General features: G+C 47.3%; 1 protein-coding gene across 50 annotated transcripts; it reads left to right on the forward strand.

The window, feature by feature from the left end:
- The first annotated feature begins 400 nt into the window (after positions 1–400).
- LOC108159016 (patronin) lies at positions 401–17,829 on the forward strand. Of its 50 annotated transcripts, none has more exons than XM_033391875.1 (25): positions 401–582; positions 1,252–1,636; positions 4,849–5,160; positions 5,221–5,309; positions 5,369–5,504; positions 5,559–5,809; positions 5,882–5,982; positions 6,914–7,066; positions 7,957–8,094; positions 8,342–8,593; positions 8,935–8,997; positions 9,186–9,350; positions 9,418–9,550; positions 9,620–9,980; positions 10,035–10,145; positions 10,443–10,589; positions 10,799–12,535; positions 12,604–12,840; positions 12,899–13,097; positions 13,326–13,400; positions 13,644–13,715; positions 14,255–14,362; positions 15,426–15,620; positions 16,597–16,882; positions 16,941–17,829. In XM_033391875.1, exons 2-25 carry the CDS (start codon positions 1,604–1,606, stop codon positions 17,083–17,085), a joined length of 5,499 nt encoding a protein of 1,832 aa, XP_033247766.1. In that variant the 5' UTR covers positions 401–582; positions 1,252–1,603; the 3' UTR covers positions 17,086–17,829. The 50 variants fall into 50 exon arrangements, with proteins under 50 accessions (XP_033247766.1, XP_033247774.1, XP_033247768.1 ...); XM_033391883.1 differs by having other exon boundaries at positions 15,426–15,494; XM_033391877.1 differs by having other exon boundaries at positions 15,432–15,620.
- Positions 17,830–18,153: the final 324 nt, after the last annotated feature.

Consider the following 18,153-nt stretch of genomic DNA (forward strand, 5'->3'; position numbering starts at 1 on the left):
AAAATGTAGTCAGTTCAGGTGACAGATATCGTGGTTTTTGAAGTGAAGAGGAAGGATAGGATGGATCTGCGAGATGAACATTATTGTTTTGGTTGAACTGTTTAAATAAAGGGGGCGTAAGTGTGCCTGGTTCGTTTTTTCCTCGGTATACTTACGGTATTTTTTTTAAATGAGACGGAAATATTTAAAATTTAATACGTTCCAGCGATAAATATACCGATTGGAGCAATAGCGAATGGGATGAAATAATAACACAATTATAAAAGTATATATCTATGTGCTGCTATTTTTGCAGCCTTTTTTTAATTTTTAGCTTGTTCTAGCTTGTATTTTTGTGAAATCTAGCGTATTTTGACGATCAAAATCTGGCAGCACTGGGTGTATGTCTGAGGGTTGCCCATATATTTTATCGATAAGTCCGAAAAGAAGAGAAGAAACTGGTAGCTGTTCGCGATTTAATTAATTTCAAGCTAAATTATAGTATTAAAAATAGTAACTTACTAAGTGAAAGTGAGCGGGAATCGTGTGAAATGCATATGAATATCAAAGAGAATATAAATCAGTGCGGAATCAGGCAAAAATGTGCGTAGGCCACTCACACATACACAGCTTTTTCGGTCATCACTCGCCCCATCCGCCGTGCCCTCCAATGAGAGCGAAGAGCATAACAGTAACAGTGCTCAGCACCAGTATTGGCAGGGTATCGTGAACGAAAGAGAGGCAAACAGCAAGACGAACAACAACAGCAAGCAAAAGAAAAATGTTTTCATTTATTACTGTCGCCGGAGCCAGGAAAACCTGCAAATTGCAAAAAACTGTAAAAGCCACCGCGATAATTATACACTAACTAATCGAAACGCGTTGCCTGCGTGCTGAAAAGTGCGTCTGGGTGTCGCCTATGCGACTAAATTGCAACAGCTGATGCAGCATCTTAAGCCCTCTAACTCCGACAACAGTCGACTGTAAGCCTTACAGACTGTTATGGCCCCACTGCTTCAATTTGCTGCACAGTGGAGCAAAGCAACCCCACCCCCCCTTCGGCCCGCGCAGTGCCGCCCACTGCCTAGTGCGCCCCACTGAATGATTCACATTTTTCTTTTGCTAGTTTTCCACCGTCTTTGGCTGCTTAAATAAATCGTTTTCTGCTTACTGCTGCCGCTGCCAATGCGTGTGCGCAATTAATCCTCATCTCAAATGCAGTTGAGTTGCTAAAATGCCAATCAAATTATTCCGTTGTGTTTTTCTGTCTAGGTTGAAGTGAAAATTCCGCAAGAGAGGCGTCGTCCCACCAAAAGAAAAACACAACACAGCAGCGAAGACAGCGTAATAGGAAAGTGTGGAAAATAACAAAAGGAAAAGCGCGTGGAGCGAGAGACAGAGTGTCGGAGAGTGTGAGAGAGAGCAAAGTGAAGTGCCAAGTGCAACGGAGACTGGGCGTCGGACAGCCAGCCGGAGTGTCATCCGTTTTGCCCGCCGCGCAGAGAAAATTTCGTAGACTCGGGTTGTTGCACCGTCATCTCCCCTCATCTGCTGTAGCAGCAGCTGCAGCAGCAGCACCACCAGTCGCCGCCGCCAGCAACAGCAGCAGCGTATAGCCGTCAGCATGGATGCCGCCGAATCACAGGAAATACGACAGGTTAAACATATTTTTAGCCTTTACTCTAAGCCCCCGCCTAGCCGGGGCGATTGTGTGTGCCTATTTGACGGTGCGTGTGTGTGTGTGTGTGTATAGTTACTAATAAAAATATGCTCATACTCGAAGAAACACAAACTAAATATCGCGGCACGGCACTCATTAACATTCCTTCGTTGGCTGAGCGGAGAGGAGTGGAGTGGAGCGGAGAGCAGCGTTTACTTCCCACCTACTCTCTTTGCCAAAATGGTGCGCTGAGTGAGGTAATGCGAGTCGCCGTCGCCGTCGCCGCTCCCACTTGTCCGCGCGCTCCGGCAGGCGAGCGTTTTAATATGCGACCGACACCTACTTAACATTTGACTGGTTTTGATATCCGCCACTCATAAAGGAGGGTACGGGTACGCGAAGTGGCAGTGGCACTCACAGTTTTCGAGAATACAGCAGATCTACAGTCAGAATTTATATTATTTGTTTTTGTTTTTCCTGCCTGTTGCATTCCAAGTAGATCGTCCATAATCCAGTTGGAATATAGAGTATTCCCATAGTCGGAAGAGCGTAGCGTACTCTGCCGTAGAATCCCAATGCAAACAACAATTGCTATTAGGGACTGGACCAGGTTTTCGAGTATGGGGAGCTGTTCGAACTTGGAAATACAACAAAAGAAACTCCCATTCATGAGAACTGCAACAACAACCGAAAATTGATTTTGAAGCCGGAAAATGGAACCTTTGTTATCGTTTTCCTCTTTGTCTCTCTCTCCCTCTCTCTCTCTTTTCGTCCGTGGTAGCTGCTGTTGCATGACCTAACCGCTAAAAACAAAAAAAAAACGGCTTACGCATGCGAAAGGCAGGGCAAGAGAGAGAGAGAAGGAGAGACCCTAGCCGAGGTTGGGGCACTTGCGTGTGTGCTCACACTTTTGGGGGCCTCCAAATCGAACCATTTTTCTTCTTTGTGTCCAACTCCCTGGGTAGAAAGTTGCCGCAGATTATCGAATGGCCACTGGCACCAGTGCCTGCCAGTTCTACAGTTCCACCGGCAATTAACGCATTATAATCTCTCAAAACAGCAAAAACGATCGAGTTTAAACCCAGTAAGAGCCCAAGACTGCCGAGACTTGCTTTTACTATTTGCTTCTCTCTGTTTAGCTTTCGGCTATCGCTCTGTGGAATGCCAAAAACAAATATCAAACGCAAACGCCAGATAATGAAATCATAAATGCCTCCACAATTTCCATTTGTGACATTTGAAACAAACGGAGAAAAAGAACCAAAACTTTATTACAAACATATGGATACAAGGATGGCTATGTATGCTCCAAAAAAATAGATGCATATGCTTATGTATGTGTGTGTGCATATGCCCTCCGTCTCTCGTGGCTCATCCAATGTGTGGGCGTCTAAACCACCAGCAAACCAGCCATTTATTATAATTTTTCTTCGAATTGTTTACACTGGCCTTTATTTTTGAAATTTGAGTTTCAGACATCTCGCTTCAGCTACCAGCCCCCAGCCCCATCCACATCCACATCTTTTTACAATGGATCTGCAAAGTGCAGCCAGAGTTTTTCCGTTTCGTTGCCCATTCAAATTATGCTTTGGACAGTTTCTCGCGTCTGCGGGAGGGGAAGAGTGGGGCACGGCTCTTGCTTGGCAGGCAGCAGGCAGACTAAACAGGTTTTCCCTCCACCTGTTGACCAATTCGCATAGCTGGACGGTCTACGACCTACGCCAATATCGTGGCCTATCAAAATGCAATGTTCCCCCCTGAATTTGATGGAGCTTTTAATCCCAGAGACAAAACAATTGCCGACCGACACCCAAATGGTCTACAAAAGAATGCTTCGACGCAGCCCGCCAAGAAAATGGTTTGTTTGCTGACACAGTTATTGATGACTTCATTCACGTCGAACTCTTTCGAAGAACCCGTTTCAGATCTTTGGAATGACAAAGATACAAAATTAATCTTTAAAGAGCACTGAAGGTGCTACACAGTGGGGCACAAAAGTGTGAATATTTCTGTTAAAAGAAAACCCATCTTTTAGTTATTTCTTGAAAATCTTGCTTCGCTTCGATGTTTACGATTTATCGTCTCGCCTCTTCTCTATACTACCGAAACGCACTGTAAAAGTATATTTTTACCGATTCCTTATCTGTAACCAAGAATAATATATGCTTTCTCTATATATTTACACTGTCATAATTCCCTAGCCTCAAGTGAGGATTCCCTGCGATAAGGAGACAGTTTTCTCCTGCCCCAAAATCAGAATTAAATCAAATTACACACGATTCTTATCAGTCCAAGACAAGCGGACATGTGTCCCATATGTATTTACCCAGAGATAACACAAATTGAGACATTCTTTTACTTATGTTTGGATGTGTTTCCCTCGCCTTCGAACAACCAGCTTGTTCGGTCGGAATCTGCGACAGTTTCCCTCTTGAGAACTCATTTTCGATTGCCTTTTGGCATCCCCCCCCTCCCCAGTTTCAATTAGAGCCAGAAGAGGCCGTTCGGAATGGAGTTCTCCTTTGTGCAATAGCAAAAATTATGATTATGAGTGCAACCAGCAATGGAATGGCTTGGCTTGGCGAGAAGCACTGCAGTAGCACTTGACTTGAGATGGTTCTAAAAACGGAACGGGGAAAAGAGAACAGAAAAGAGGAGACCACGGCCAAGACTGGCCGGACAAGATGGGGCGTCTTTCATGCTGAGTGACCATCATCATCCATTCAGCCAAGCAAGCAACAGCAACAGCAGCAGCAGCAGCAGGCATGGCATTCCTTTCCCTCCCAAAACAATAGGAAGGGGAAGGGGAAGGGGCACTCGGTCGGAGACTGTCGGCGCACGCCAAGCCAAACGCGAGCGGGTTTATCGAACTCATATTGAAGATTGTACGCATGGCTTCACACAGATACAGATACAGATGCAGCAACAGGCACAGCAAGCTATAGATACAAAAGGCACTTAAGAGTGCGCTAGTTAATTGCCAGGCAGAGCGGCGTCATTGCACACACAGAAGATGCAGTTATAATGCATTGATTACAGCGGCAAAACTTGGCCTTGGCTTTGGGACGGAGCCTGGGGCCCCTTAGGTGCCCGCCCAGCCGTAGATTGAGAGATTGCGGGGGGAGGACTGAAGGAATGACCGGCCAACTTTGTTCTCACATTATCACAATATTTCTTACACACATCGTTTGTTCCCATCGCTGGCACAGGCTCGTCAACGTGCTTCCGTCAAGTGGCTGCTCTCGAAGGCCTTCAACAATCGTGTGCCGGACAACCTGAAGGAGCCCTTCTATCGCGACCATGAGAATCAGGAGCGCCTCAAGCCCCAGATCATTGTGGAGCTGGGCAACGCCACGCTGTACTGCCAGACGTTGTCCAATCTGTACTCAGATCCCAACTACCAAAGCTTGAATCACTGGTCAATAATACAGACGCTAGCGCGCAAGGGTGTCCCGGTGGCCGAGTCCTCGGACATGCCCATTACCGAAACGGTATTAATTCAAACGAATCCGTTGCGAATTGTGAGTACCAGGCCACCAGAATGTTTGAGGGAAACTCCTCTAATGCCTCCCTCTTTGCAGAACGCCCACATGTCTGTGATAGAATCGCTGATGGTTTTGTATGCCAAGGAGATATCATCGGGTGACCGCATCATGTCGGCCATCAGAAGGTGAGCGCTAACACCTCCTGGCTTTGGGCTTTCTAACGGGGTTTCGTTGTGACTTTCAGAATATCTGGCAGCAATTACCAGACGCCTCCTGGCCAAACGTATGAGCAAGCTCTGCTGGCTTGGATTTCGCATGCCTGCGCGGCTCTGAAGAAGCGCATCATCAAGGAGGTGGAGACAGGGCTGCCCGATGAGAATGTGAGTGGCTCTCTTCGTTCATAAAGGATTTGTTGATTGAATTCCGTTTTGCAGGGCACGCGTCTGCAGACGCCGGACATACCGCCAGTGAGGGACTTCCAGGATCTGTGCGATGGCATCTGCCTGGCGCTGCTCATCGCCTACTACTGCCCCAAGGTGGTGCCCTGGACGATGGTGCGCATCAACTATCTGCCGGCTGTCGAGGACTCCATACACAATATCCTGCTCGTGAGCAATTTCTCACAGAAGCATCTGCCATATGGCGTCTTCCACATGACGCCCGAGGATGTGACCTTCATGAGGGGGTACCGTGCCTAAACCTACTATTAAAGCAACCACAAGAATGGCCATTAAATGTACACCATTTTGCCTTGCAGATCGATGAAACTGAATCTGGTACTGCTGCTCACGGATCTGTTCAATCTGTTCGAGATACATCCGGCGAAGTGTGTCTGCTACCCGGGCATGGATGGTCAGGGTAAGTGGAGAGGCCTCCCTCAATCTACATGCATATATCTATACCTAAACCCGAAACGCTGCACCGCATCGCATCTACCCGAATCCTCCCCCGTCCAAAGATTGGCCTGCCAAATGTATATTAAACTCAGTATCAGTCCGGGGCATGCATTCTTGTCTGTTCTTCTGAACGTATCCTTCGCTCTCTTTGTTTGCCTTTTGTTTTGTCTTCGTTTACCTATGATTTGCTATTCGTTTATGCCCCGAATTGGTCAACAGAAGCAAGGAAGGAAGGAAATGCTTCACAGCTCGTAGAGTTCCCGCCACAAATGATTGAACCACAATCAAGATCCCACCACAGATACCCACCTGTTAGGAAAAGATATATTTGCAAAACCAAACAAATTACAGCAAAGTCTCTCTTGCTGCGGTTCCGCTGCGGTTCATCATCCGCTGCCGCAATGGAAATTCTAGAAACCACAAAAGAATCCACCCAGAAATTATCACATCTTAACACTATATAATTCTCATCATTGCCCACCTCCTCCCCCCCCATTTAGAAATCAATGCAAAAATGTAGTCAAATATCAACGGTTGCCACTTGCCACATGCCACTGAAAGGCAGTTATTAAACCCCCAAAGTGGCAGCTGTGGATACGAATATATTCCCAATCCAAAATTGAACAGCATTAATGACAATCAAACAATCTTCTGTACTTGATTCTCTTTTTTTTTTGTTTATGTGCAACAATAAAAAACGCTTCCTCTCTTGCCACTTGTAAACCGCAAAACAATCTACCGATAACTTGGGTCCTAACCACACACAACACTCACAAACACACTCACAACACACACACACACATACTATGTACAACGTGCAACAACGTGCCACATGCAATGTATTTCTCGATCTCCACCCTCTGCTCCACCCGACGCCACTCTCCACACCGTAGATGTCATCGCCCGGCGCACCTTGGGCGCCAATGAGCACGGAATCTGCCACCGACGGGGCCTCACAATGCAGCCCGTTATGCCCATACCCGATCTCCGCAGCGATCTCGACCAGCCGCCCGTTGGCTCGCCCTCGAATCGGCCGCCATTTCAAGGTTTACTTCAAATTTTCAATCAAACTTTTTTGCGAGCATTTTCTGTGTACTCCAAATACTTCCTCCTTATACCCGTTTATACCCCCCTCTGGTTTCTCATGAATGTGTTGTTTCCATTTGTTTGTTGTTTGTTTGCTTGTTCTGCTGCCCACACATTCTGTTCGTTCGTTCGTTTGTTTGTTTGTTTGTTTGTTTGCCTCCATTGATCTCGTTTGTCGATGTTTTCCCCCCACCAGAAATTAATATAACTACCATTTAGATGTAGCTTAAGATCTAAGGTACACCTCATTGTCTTGTCACACCAGCTGCACACCGAAACGGAAGCTTCATTAGTTTGTCTGTAATGAGAGCACTATTCATCTGAACAATCAACATATAGGGGATATGCACTAAGACATATTTAATCCACTGAGCACTTGGACTGACAGAAGCATCTTTCGAACGATACTTGGACGAGAAATACCCAACACTCTTGAACTGTAGATAGAAACCCAAAATGGAAGCTGCTTTCATCGCAGCGAATGCTGCAAAAGAGCAAAAAAGCAACATACATGTCGTGTGCATGACACGGATCATTGATAAGGGCTGCTGTTGTTGCTGGACTGCTCCCAAACTGATAACTGTCCTGTTGTGGGGTCATTCGAGGGGGGGAGTTCTTTATAATATTCTCATACCATCCTCGGACTGAAATTCACCCATGTGTATGCTTTTGCCCGCTTTTAAACGCAACCCCCAACTTATTGAATAACCACCCACCAATGGGAAATATTCAGTTCATTTACCTGTTGGTGTCTCATTGTTTAACCGGAAAGCTGAACAAATTGTTTATGTATTTATTTATTTATTTCTTATTTTCTTTTTGTATTCCATTTTTGTTGGGTTATTTTTAGTTCCGCATTCGAATTCATTCAGCGGCGGCTTAAATCGCAGATCCACCCCGCCAAACGAACACCAACAACAGCAACAACAACACCAACAGGCGGTTGTTCAAGCAAATTCGAATCATTTCGATGGTAATCAAGGCGAAGGTAATTTCTGTTGAATTATTTTTATTTTTAGTAGATTATTATTTGTAATTAATTTTATGTACGTTTAAAATGCACTTCAGAAAAATACAGAATACAGAAAGATATCTCTCTAGCATTTATTGGTTTTAGATTCTAATTTAAATTTTTAATTTTGTTCTTTTTCATCCCCCCCCCAAAACCGAAACCCACACATGCTCACTGCCAACGCCTGCCTGCCCCGCTCGCTACTCATCTTGAATGTGTGCAGCCTTCGTCGTGCACAAGTCGCGTGGCATCACCACACTCTCATCCATGCACTCGCAGCAGCAGCAGCAACACCACCACCAACAGCAACATCAGCAACAGCAACAGTTCCACCAGCAGCAGCAGTCGCAGCTACAGCAACAGCTACAGCAGCAACAGCAGCAGCAGCAGCAGCAGCAGCAGGAGCCCTTGGTTCCGGCTCGCTTGCGTCAGGCTAAAGAAAAGACCAATGTCGAGTCCAAGGCGGATGAGAGAGGTTTGCTTGCCCCTGCCCGCTTCTTCCAGTTCGCTTCAGTTATCGTTTGACTCTTGTTTTTCGTTCTTCCCGAGTCTTGGATGTCTTGTATGTGGCCACTAGAGATTACTGGGGCCTAGAACTCATTGAACATCAGAGTGGATGGGAATCAAATGAAACTGAGCAACATTATAGTATCCTCAACGACCTGTTGGCCTCCCCATCTCTCTCTAGTGCCACATACATACAAGCCTTATTCTTTATTTTACTTGAGTTCATCGAATAACTTGATTGATTTTTGGTTGATTTTACACATTTTGATTTAATTTGGAATTTATATTTGTTTAATTTTTGCTCTCAAGGCGATTTTGTCGCTGCGGGTCGACCAAGTAACTGGGAACAGAGCCGTCGGCCAAGCTTTGCAGGTATGAGCCACACAACAACTGTTGCAACTGTCTGTCGATAGTGCTTCTTCGTAGTCCAGTAGAATGCCATTTAGTTTGTGTTATCCATTATCCTTACGTTGCCCCCCTGTCTGTCCCCTTCCTATGTCCATCAGCGTTGAGAGCGATCTGCTGGAAGCAAACTAATGCTCTTTTGAATGCCGTTTCAGGGCGCCGCTCGCGCAGGAACTCCTCCAGCGAGGACTCCCAGCTGACCATCGAGAACTTTGGCGGCTCCCAGGATCAGCTGAACACGCTGGGAGGCAGATTCGATCGGGATCGCGAACGGGACCGAGACAGGGACAGGGAGCGGAAGTTGTCCAACACCAGCATAGGTGGGTGCAACTGAGAGAAATGTTCCCCGAGAATTGCATTGATTGAACGAGATTGATTCCGTTTCAGCTGAACCCGCTGTGGCCGTGCGCTCCTCCATTGCCGATGCCCGGGGCACGCTGCAGCTTGGCTACGACACGGATTCGGGCTCGGAGAAGCAGGACCGCGAGACGGAGAAGTATTCAATGCGTCGGCAGGCGAGGTAGGCTACCATTCTAAATATTTACACGCGAGCATCCTCTGATACACAACCCCCTCTCGCTTTTGACAGTGTCGACAATGTGCCCACGGTGTCGGCTCACAATCTATCGAATGCGAGCAGCCCCTTGCCACAGGCACGGAACAAGCAACATTCCAGCGACAAAGACTACAGCCACAGCGTGGCGGACACCTACAACGATGCCCGCTCCAGTGCCTACGATCCGGAGAGCACACCAGTGCGCAAGTCCTCCACCAGCAGCATGCCAGCGAGCCCCGCAGCCTGGCAGCTGGACGTGGGCGATGAGGACATGCGCTCGCTGGAGAACGCCAGCAAGCTGTCCACCATACGCATGAAGCTGGAGGAGAAGCGTCGTCGCATTGAGCAGGACAAGCGGAAGATCGAAATGGCCCTGCTCAGGCACCAGGAGAAGGTAGGCCTCGACTCGATTGATTACTCAATATTAACATCTGTGAATTCTGATTAGGAGGATCTCGAATCTTGTCCGGAGGTTATGAAGTGGGAGACCATGAGTAATGAATCGAAGCGCACGCCGGACATGGATCCCGTTGACTTGGACAAGTACCAGGTGGGTGAGGTAATCACAAAATGCGGCCATAACCATTCCCCCACCCCCTGTCCCCATCTCAACGTCTCCTAACTCGTGCTACCCGTGCAACCAGAAATATTAATGTCTAACGCCTGTGTGTCTCTCTTTTCCGCCACTTTCCGCCATTCTCTGTGTATCTGTGTGTCTGCTTCAACATTCCAATATACTCACACGCAAACACAAACACTCACACGCCCACGCCCACAACGCCTTACACTAACCCGCACCCACTGAACCACACTGAAAAATTAACAAACGCTCGCGGAATGGATGTGGAACGTGCAGCAAAGCATCGCCATCATGAACATGAATCTGCAGGATATCCAGCAGGATATCCACCGCCTGGCCACGCAGCAGAGCCAGATGCAGGCCCAGCACCTGCAGGCGCAGCAGCTCCTGCAGGCCCAGCAAATAGCCAATATGCTGAACCAGGTAAAGGATCCATCCATCCATCCATCTATGCAGCCACACACATCCCCGCCTCCCGTCGTTGCATCGCCCATTAACTAGGGGGCGGAGAGCAGCAGCCTCCCCCTGCAAACAACCCTCTGCTGCTGTCGACTAACCCATTTTGTTCTCTGTTCTCGTTCCGGCTGCGCTTCCACTACGCTTGCACCCCACCCACTAACCGCATCATCCAGCAGCAACAGACGTATGGGTCGCAGCAGCACCTGTCTGACCACCACTACCAGCAGCAGCAGAGACCCATGCAGCAAAGCTTTGGCTCATCGCCGCATCTTCCGCAGGCCTACAATGCCCCAGTCAGTGCGTACAGCTCCCGTCCGCCCAGCCGCGATCCCTACCAGCAGCAACAACATCAGCAGCAACACCAGCAGCAGCAGCAGCAGCCCATGGCCATGCCCCAGCCGATGCAGTTCGTCAATGAGCACGGCCAGTACATGTCGCCGCCGCAGCCCTCCCACTACCAGCCGCAGAGCATCTACAGCGACAACGGAGCGCCCTACAACAACCACTCGCCGCACTACGGAGCGGCTGCTCCTCCGCAGTACAGGAGCAGTGTGGTCTTCGATGACTATGGCCAGCCCACGAACCACTTCTACCTGCATGAGTCCTCGCCACAGGCACAGCCACAGGTCCATCCCCAGCGCCGCACCTGGGCGCACTCAGCAGCAGCCGCCGCCTACGAGCAGCAGCAGCAGATACAGCAGCCGATGGTGGATGTGAATGCGTGGCAGTCACAGCAGCAGCAGCAACAGCACCACCAGCAGCAGAAGAAGGCCCAGCAGCCCTGGATGAACAGGCCTCCCTCCAGCGCGGGAGGAGCGGCCCAGGGCAGCTTTATGCTGCACCAGAACGGGGGAGGAGGTGGTGGCGGCGGCGGAGGCGAGCTCCAGCATCTGTTCCAGGTGCAGGCCTCGCCGCAGCACTCGCAGCGCCAGTTGGGTGGGGGGGCCAACGGGGTGCAGAGACAGCAATCACTGACCAATCTGCGCGACAATCGCTCGCCCAAGTCCCAGCACCAGCCGCAGACCATGGGTATGGCCATGCAGCAGGAGGACATGATGGCACCGCAGAGCATTTGCTTCATTGGCGACGAGGAGGATGTGGACGAGGTGGAGCGCAACATCATCGAGTCCATGCAGGCCACACGCATCTCGGACTTTGTGCTTCAGCAGCAGCAGCAACAGCAACATCACCAGCAGCAACTGCAACTGCAGCAGCAGCAGCAGCGTCTGCAAGGCGGAAGGGGCAGTAGTTCGGAGGACTACGACAGCGGCGAGATGATTTCCAACAAGCTGAACATCACCAGCGGCAATCTCACCTACCGCATACCCTCGCCCTCGCGCCCCTCCATTCAGGCCAACAGTTTCCAGGACCCGCGCGATTGCGAGGATCAGCCGGCTGAGAAGGGCTTCTACATCTCCTTCGACGACGACCAGCCCAAGCGGCCCAAGCCGCCGCTGCGCGCCAAGCGCTCGCCCAAGAAGGAGGCCCTTCCGTTGGGCGACAGCAGCAGCAGCAGCCGCGACAGGGACAGGGACAGCGTGGACCACCAGACTCTGCTCAAACGGGAGTCCCTAAGTCAACTGCACAACAACAATAACAACAACGGCAGCGAGGACGGCCACAAGTCAGCAGGGGCCAACAGGCACAGCATCCACGGCCTCAACCACTCCAACAGTGTCAAATCGCCCGGCAATGCCACCTACAACAAGTACACGGACGAGGCGCCCATCCAACTACGCCATCTGGCCGTATCGGGCTCGGATCCATTTGGCCACGAGCCACACCCACACCCACAGCCCATGCAGCAGCAGCCCATGTCACCCACGCGAATCCAGCAGAGCAACAACAGTGCCGAGGCGGCCAAGAACAAGGCGCTGGTGATTGGAGCCGACGCCACCAACCTAGATCCGGTAAGAGTACACTGCAATCCTTGTAGAAGTGGGGTCTTATAATATTCTGTATTCTTCCGTCCACGCAGGAGTCTGTGGATGAAATGGAGCGACGAAAAGAGAAGATCATGCTGCTGTCCCTGCAGCGGCGTCAGCAGCAGGAGGAGGCCAAGGCACGCAAGGAGATCGAGGCCTCGCAGAAGCGGGAAAAGGAGCGGGAGAAGGAGGAGGAGCGCGCACGCAAGAAGGAGGATCAAATGGCGCGACGAGCGGCCATATTGGAACAGCATAGACTCAAGAAAGCCATCGAAGAGGCCGAACGAGAGGTAAGCCACCTACAGAATATAGTTGGCCAGCAAATCATTGCCTTCTTCTTTTGTAAAGGGCAAAACCCTGGATCGGCCCGATCTGCATGTGAAACTGCAACCCCAGTCATCTAGTGCAACGAATCCGCGACTCCGGCAGCAGCGCACGACACGTCCCAGGCCCAAGACCATTCATGTGGACGATGCCAGTGTGGACATCAGTGAGGCTTCGAGCATCTCTAGTCGGGGCAAGAAGGGCTCCAGCTCGAATCTAACCGGTGAGCAGAAGGCTGCTGAAACGGAAGCGGAACTTGCACTCCCAAGTACCAATTTCTGTGGCTGGTGTTCGGCCTGCCGAACCCTCTCTTCCTCCTCCAGATCACACGATTTCAGTTTTCTCTTGATTTATTTGTGTAAACCGCCCTGTTTAGCTGTGATTATGTTATTATCCTAGTTTGCCCTTTGCTAATTTGTTGAACTTTTGTTTTCGTTTCGAATTTGCTTAGGCTACGGTCAACTAAGCTCAAATTCAATGAAAAGAGATTATTACAGGGGCTCGCAAGACTCCCTCACAGTGAAAGGTAATTTTTATGTTACATGTAACCTTCTTTATCGCATGTATCCTATCATTTTTCATTGTGTATACCTAGTTTAAAGTAAGCATGTATTATTATCGGATTTATATTTAATGGTAGAAGGGCGTTCCATTCTGTTTTCTTTTTTTTTTTTTGATTTAATGATTTGATATGCACGCAATCAAAACTAGAATTAACTATGATATATATCTTGATAAGGTATAATAACCACTAATCTCGTTCAAACAGAGTCACCCGATGATTATCCCAGTACAAGTTCAACTCCGATTGGGCGACGGGGATCCTATAAAACTTCCAGAGGTTGGTGATGGGTATAACACACACCTAATTACGTAGTTCTCTCGTTCGTTTAATTCTTATTCTTTTGATTTCCTCAAAAATCGTATTCAAACACGCAAAAAACAATAACAACGACAAATGAATGCCCGTCGCGTGCTTACATTTAGTTTAATTCGATTATAATTTATTGGTTCCTACTGACTTATCGCTAAGGATTCACACACCACCTCCAGCTTATGAGTAACTGCATCCAAAACTCAACTAATAAAATGAAATGCCAAAATGCCAACTAATGCCAGGATGCTACCGAATGCACACGGGGCCGCGTGTGCGTTACACTACAATTTACACTACACCTTGGTTGGGTCTGAGAATTAATGATACCTTTGATTTGTATGGTTTTGGGTGGGTCGAGGCGCCTTAAGTTTGATTTACGTTATTTTTGCCTGTACCTCATTTTGTGTCCATCCATTGCGTAAGAAGATCTACATATATTTTTGTTGAAACTGTATAATGATGCACCACTCGGCATATCCCTGTCGGACCTGACCTACTTGCAGAGCCAGCAGCCGTCGAGCGGGGCCGCACTCTGTCGCGTATCTCCGTCGCTAAGGGGAGCACACTTAATTTCCGGGGCCGAAAGTCCAATTCGCTAATGAATCTGTGCGGTAAGAAGCGTTCCACAGCTACAGTACAACTGAAATCAAGCTGCTTTCTTTCCTCCCTATACCATATACTGTAAACTGTATACTCTACTCTATCCAATCCTATCCTATCCCCATTACGTATCTGTCTGTATCTATCTATCTGTATGCTTCTTATCCTCTATTCATTTTGAGTATTCTTCTAGTGGTTTCCTTTCCTTATTGGTTTAACCTGTACTTTGGATCTTTTCTTTGGTGGTGCGATCTTTGCATAAGTAATCCTTAAACATTTTCCGTTGGTATTTATTCTATGTTTGTGTGTGTGAGATTTTTAAAGTTATCTTTCATTATAATTGATTTGATTTGATTATATTTCTGGTTTCATTTTGCATAGTTTTTCACTGCGACAATTCGGTTTCTATTGATCCGGTGGCGGTGGTGGTGTTGGTGGTTGTCTGGTCCCTCTTCAAGCTTTTCTCCTGTTTTCGTATCAGCCGTTTTTCGGGGTGAGGGCTGAGGGTTTCAGCTTTTCCATTCGCAACAGGTTCTGGGCATAATTCAATCATTTTGTGCAAAAAGATACATATTTCTTGTGAACTAACTCCCACATTCATGCACATACAGATACAACTGCACACACACACAAATATCCATCCATATACTCATCTATAAACCTGTTCGATTCAAAACCAGATCATGATCAATTAGCTTTAAGTATCTCTAAATGAAGGATCCACGAAATGGCTTAACTAAATTTTGTGCACACATTCTCTTCTTTTATTTCTCTTTCTTTCAAATCAACCTTGACTAAAAACCAAAAACAATATCTTGAAATTAACAACAACAAAAAATGCAACAAATTATTAACCAACTCAAAACGAAATCATCGCTCGATCGCTCGCCCGCTCGCCACCCATCGCCGTGCTCCCTGGTGCTCCCGTCTGGTGACTAACCAAAATGCATCCCATACATCGAACGGCTACCATCTGCATGGACCTGCATGGGCCTGTGCTGTGTGCTGTGTACTGTGTACTGCGTACTGTGCATGTGACCGATCCGCTGATTGACTCTCTTGCTTGCCGGTTAGACACAGATTCGGGACTGGGACGCGCCACACCGCCGAGGCGCGCACCCTCGCCTGGAATGGGCGCTTCAGGTAGGCATATGCCATCCCCCTCTGGACCGGGCTCTTTGCCGCCAGGTTTGATATCGAAACGTCGCGGATTTGATGATGGATCCAGCGATTTCTCATTAACTCCGAATTTTAACATGGAATATTCGGGTTTGTATTTCTCGCCTACAACAAACTACAACAACAAACAACAACAACAACAAGAAAAACCATACCATAAAAAATTTCAAAAGTTATATCCTCAGTTATATAATCACATCCAATCCACCAATCCATTCACCCGCATCTCTCCACATACATAACGATCGAATATGTTCGAACCGCCTCATTCTATATGATATGATTTTCATTGAAACATTTTTCGTTTGATTTCATTTCCACTCGTTTACCATTCAATTGGCATCCGTATGCATCTTGTGTCCACTCCACCATATGATTTTGTTCGACATACGTATGAGTTCTACATAGATATGCGAGTTCTAGAGGGCTGCGACAGTCTGTAGAGTCCAAAACACTTGGTTTTTCCTCTCCCATGTTCCGTCAAATCCACGACTTTCGATAACCAAACGAGAGCCGACAAATGTTTACCCAGTGATAAATGTAGAGAAACACAACACCCAAAGAGCTTTCTAATACCGAACCCCCCAGATGGGCCCGATTAACCGCTTCACAATTTTCAAAAATACCTACGCAAACTGCAAGCAATTTAATTACTATTTTTGGTTTTTTTTTTCATATAAATTTATGTACACGTTTATTTATTATTATCTGTTCGTTTTAATTTTTAAAAATAATTTGCATAAGATACTAAATTAGGCAATATTCAGTTCAAAATACTTAAAACATCCGCCATCTATATAATAGGAGGTTTTTTTTTGTAATATATATTTTTTTGTTACTTTATGATTTTGCATTCAAGTCTAAGTACTCCCAAGTATCCATCGTAGCTTTGCTCTAACTTTGGAGCCCAAGTTCTAGCTCACATAGTGCACGTAGCCTGCATTTCGATAATAAGACAATTGGAGGAATTTAAGATATAAAAGCTTGCCATTGACACCTCCGAGTAGTAGAGAATATCCACATCATGATTGACCATTCCGCTAACTGAGGCGATTTGCATTGACAGGTCCAAAACTCTACAAGCAACCAGCGGCCAAATCCAATCGCGGCATTATACTGAATGCCGTCGAATACTGCGTCTTTCCGGGCGCCGTGAACCGTGAGGCCAAACAGAAAGTGCTCGAGAAGATAGCACGCTCGGAGGCGAAACACTTCCTAGTACTCTTCCGCGATGCGGGCTGCCAGTTCCGCGCCCTCTACAGCTACATGCCCGAGTCCGGGGACCAGGTGACCAAGCTGTACGGCACCGGACCTAGTCAAGTCGACGAAGTCATGTTCGATAAGTTCTTCAAGTGGGTACCGTGACATCCCTACGCCTGAGCATCCACTAACTCGATAATCCCTTTGCAGATACAACTCAGGGGGCAAGTGCTTCTCGCAAGTGCACACCAAGCATCTGACCGTCACCATCGACGCCTTCACAATACACAACTCGCTCTGGCAGGGTAAGCGGGTGCAGTTGCCCAGCAAAAAGGACATGGCGCTTGTTATCTAAGTGCAACGTAGCGGAGCGGAGCGGAGTCCGGGCCAGTGGGCGCTTGGCGCTGTTTGGCCGGAACAAAAACTATTCTACGACATTGCGCATTAAGACATCTATGGAAACATTACGAACCATAACTCGAACCAACCATGAGTTCTTTCCATAGCTCACGGAGGGACTTATGGGCTAGGGTTATGGTATAGGGGGTGGGACTCTGGGACGTGGGCACTCGGCTTAAACCACTAATAGCACATGCTTGAGAAACGAGAAATTTGAATTTACAGAAAATTTTGTAGAGAGTAAACGATGCGATTGAATATTTATTTTCAATATAAAAGCATATATATCCGCCTAAGAATTTAAGCAACAAAAATGTAATGGGCAAAAAGCAGACAACACAAAATGCCAAAAGAATGTAATGAAGCCCCTTGAATAATTGTATTTTTGTTAGTTTTCGTGCAGGATTCAGCATGTCATGTGAGCGTCCTCGGCTGAAGTGTAGCTAGAGGGGAAAAGGGAAGAACAAATGTAGAAAATCACTTTTTATTAATTTGTTTTATTATTTTATATTGTTATGAAGTTAATCATGTGAAATTTTTCATGGCCTTGGGCGGTCGGAAGCTGAATTGTGTAAAATGAGGCCGCTGCCAAAGTCGAATCTAATTTTAATGCCACTAGCTATTTATTTTAACACTAATTAATAATTACTTTTTATGCGTATTTAAAAAGGAATAATAATGCAACTAATATTTAAAGATATCTATATCTGTACAATTTGAAAGACTTTTGACTGCCACAGACGGAAATCGAAATTTCCCTCAGATTTCGCAGCAAAGTCCGATTCGTGCGTCGTGAGCAGTCAGTCCGACTCTAAAGTTTCGCAAAAGTTGCCTATGCAACATTCATTCAACATTGAAGAGCTCTTAAGTTAGTCGATCTGCACATGCATTTTCCCCTTTGATTTGGGGCTAGCCTCTGTCCTGCTCGACTGCGGCACCAGCAAGGAATTGACTTCGGCATCTGCCAACGACTTGACTACTTTTAACTCTGTGAAATCGCATCCGATCAGCACCTTTTAGACCG

The sequence above is a fragment of the Drosophila miranda genome, chromosome 3 (genome assembly GCF_003369915.1).
Source record: "Drosophila miranda strain MSH22 chromosome 3, D.miranda_PacBio2.1, whole genome shotgun sequence".
In the NCBI taxonomy this organism is placed as follows: Eukaryota; Metazoa; Arthropoda; class Insecta; order Diptera; family Drosophilidae; genus Drosophila; species Drosophila miranda.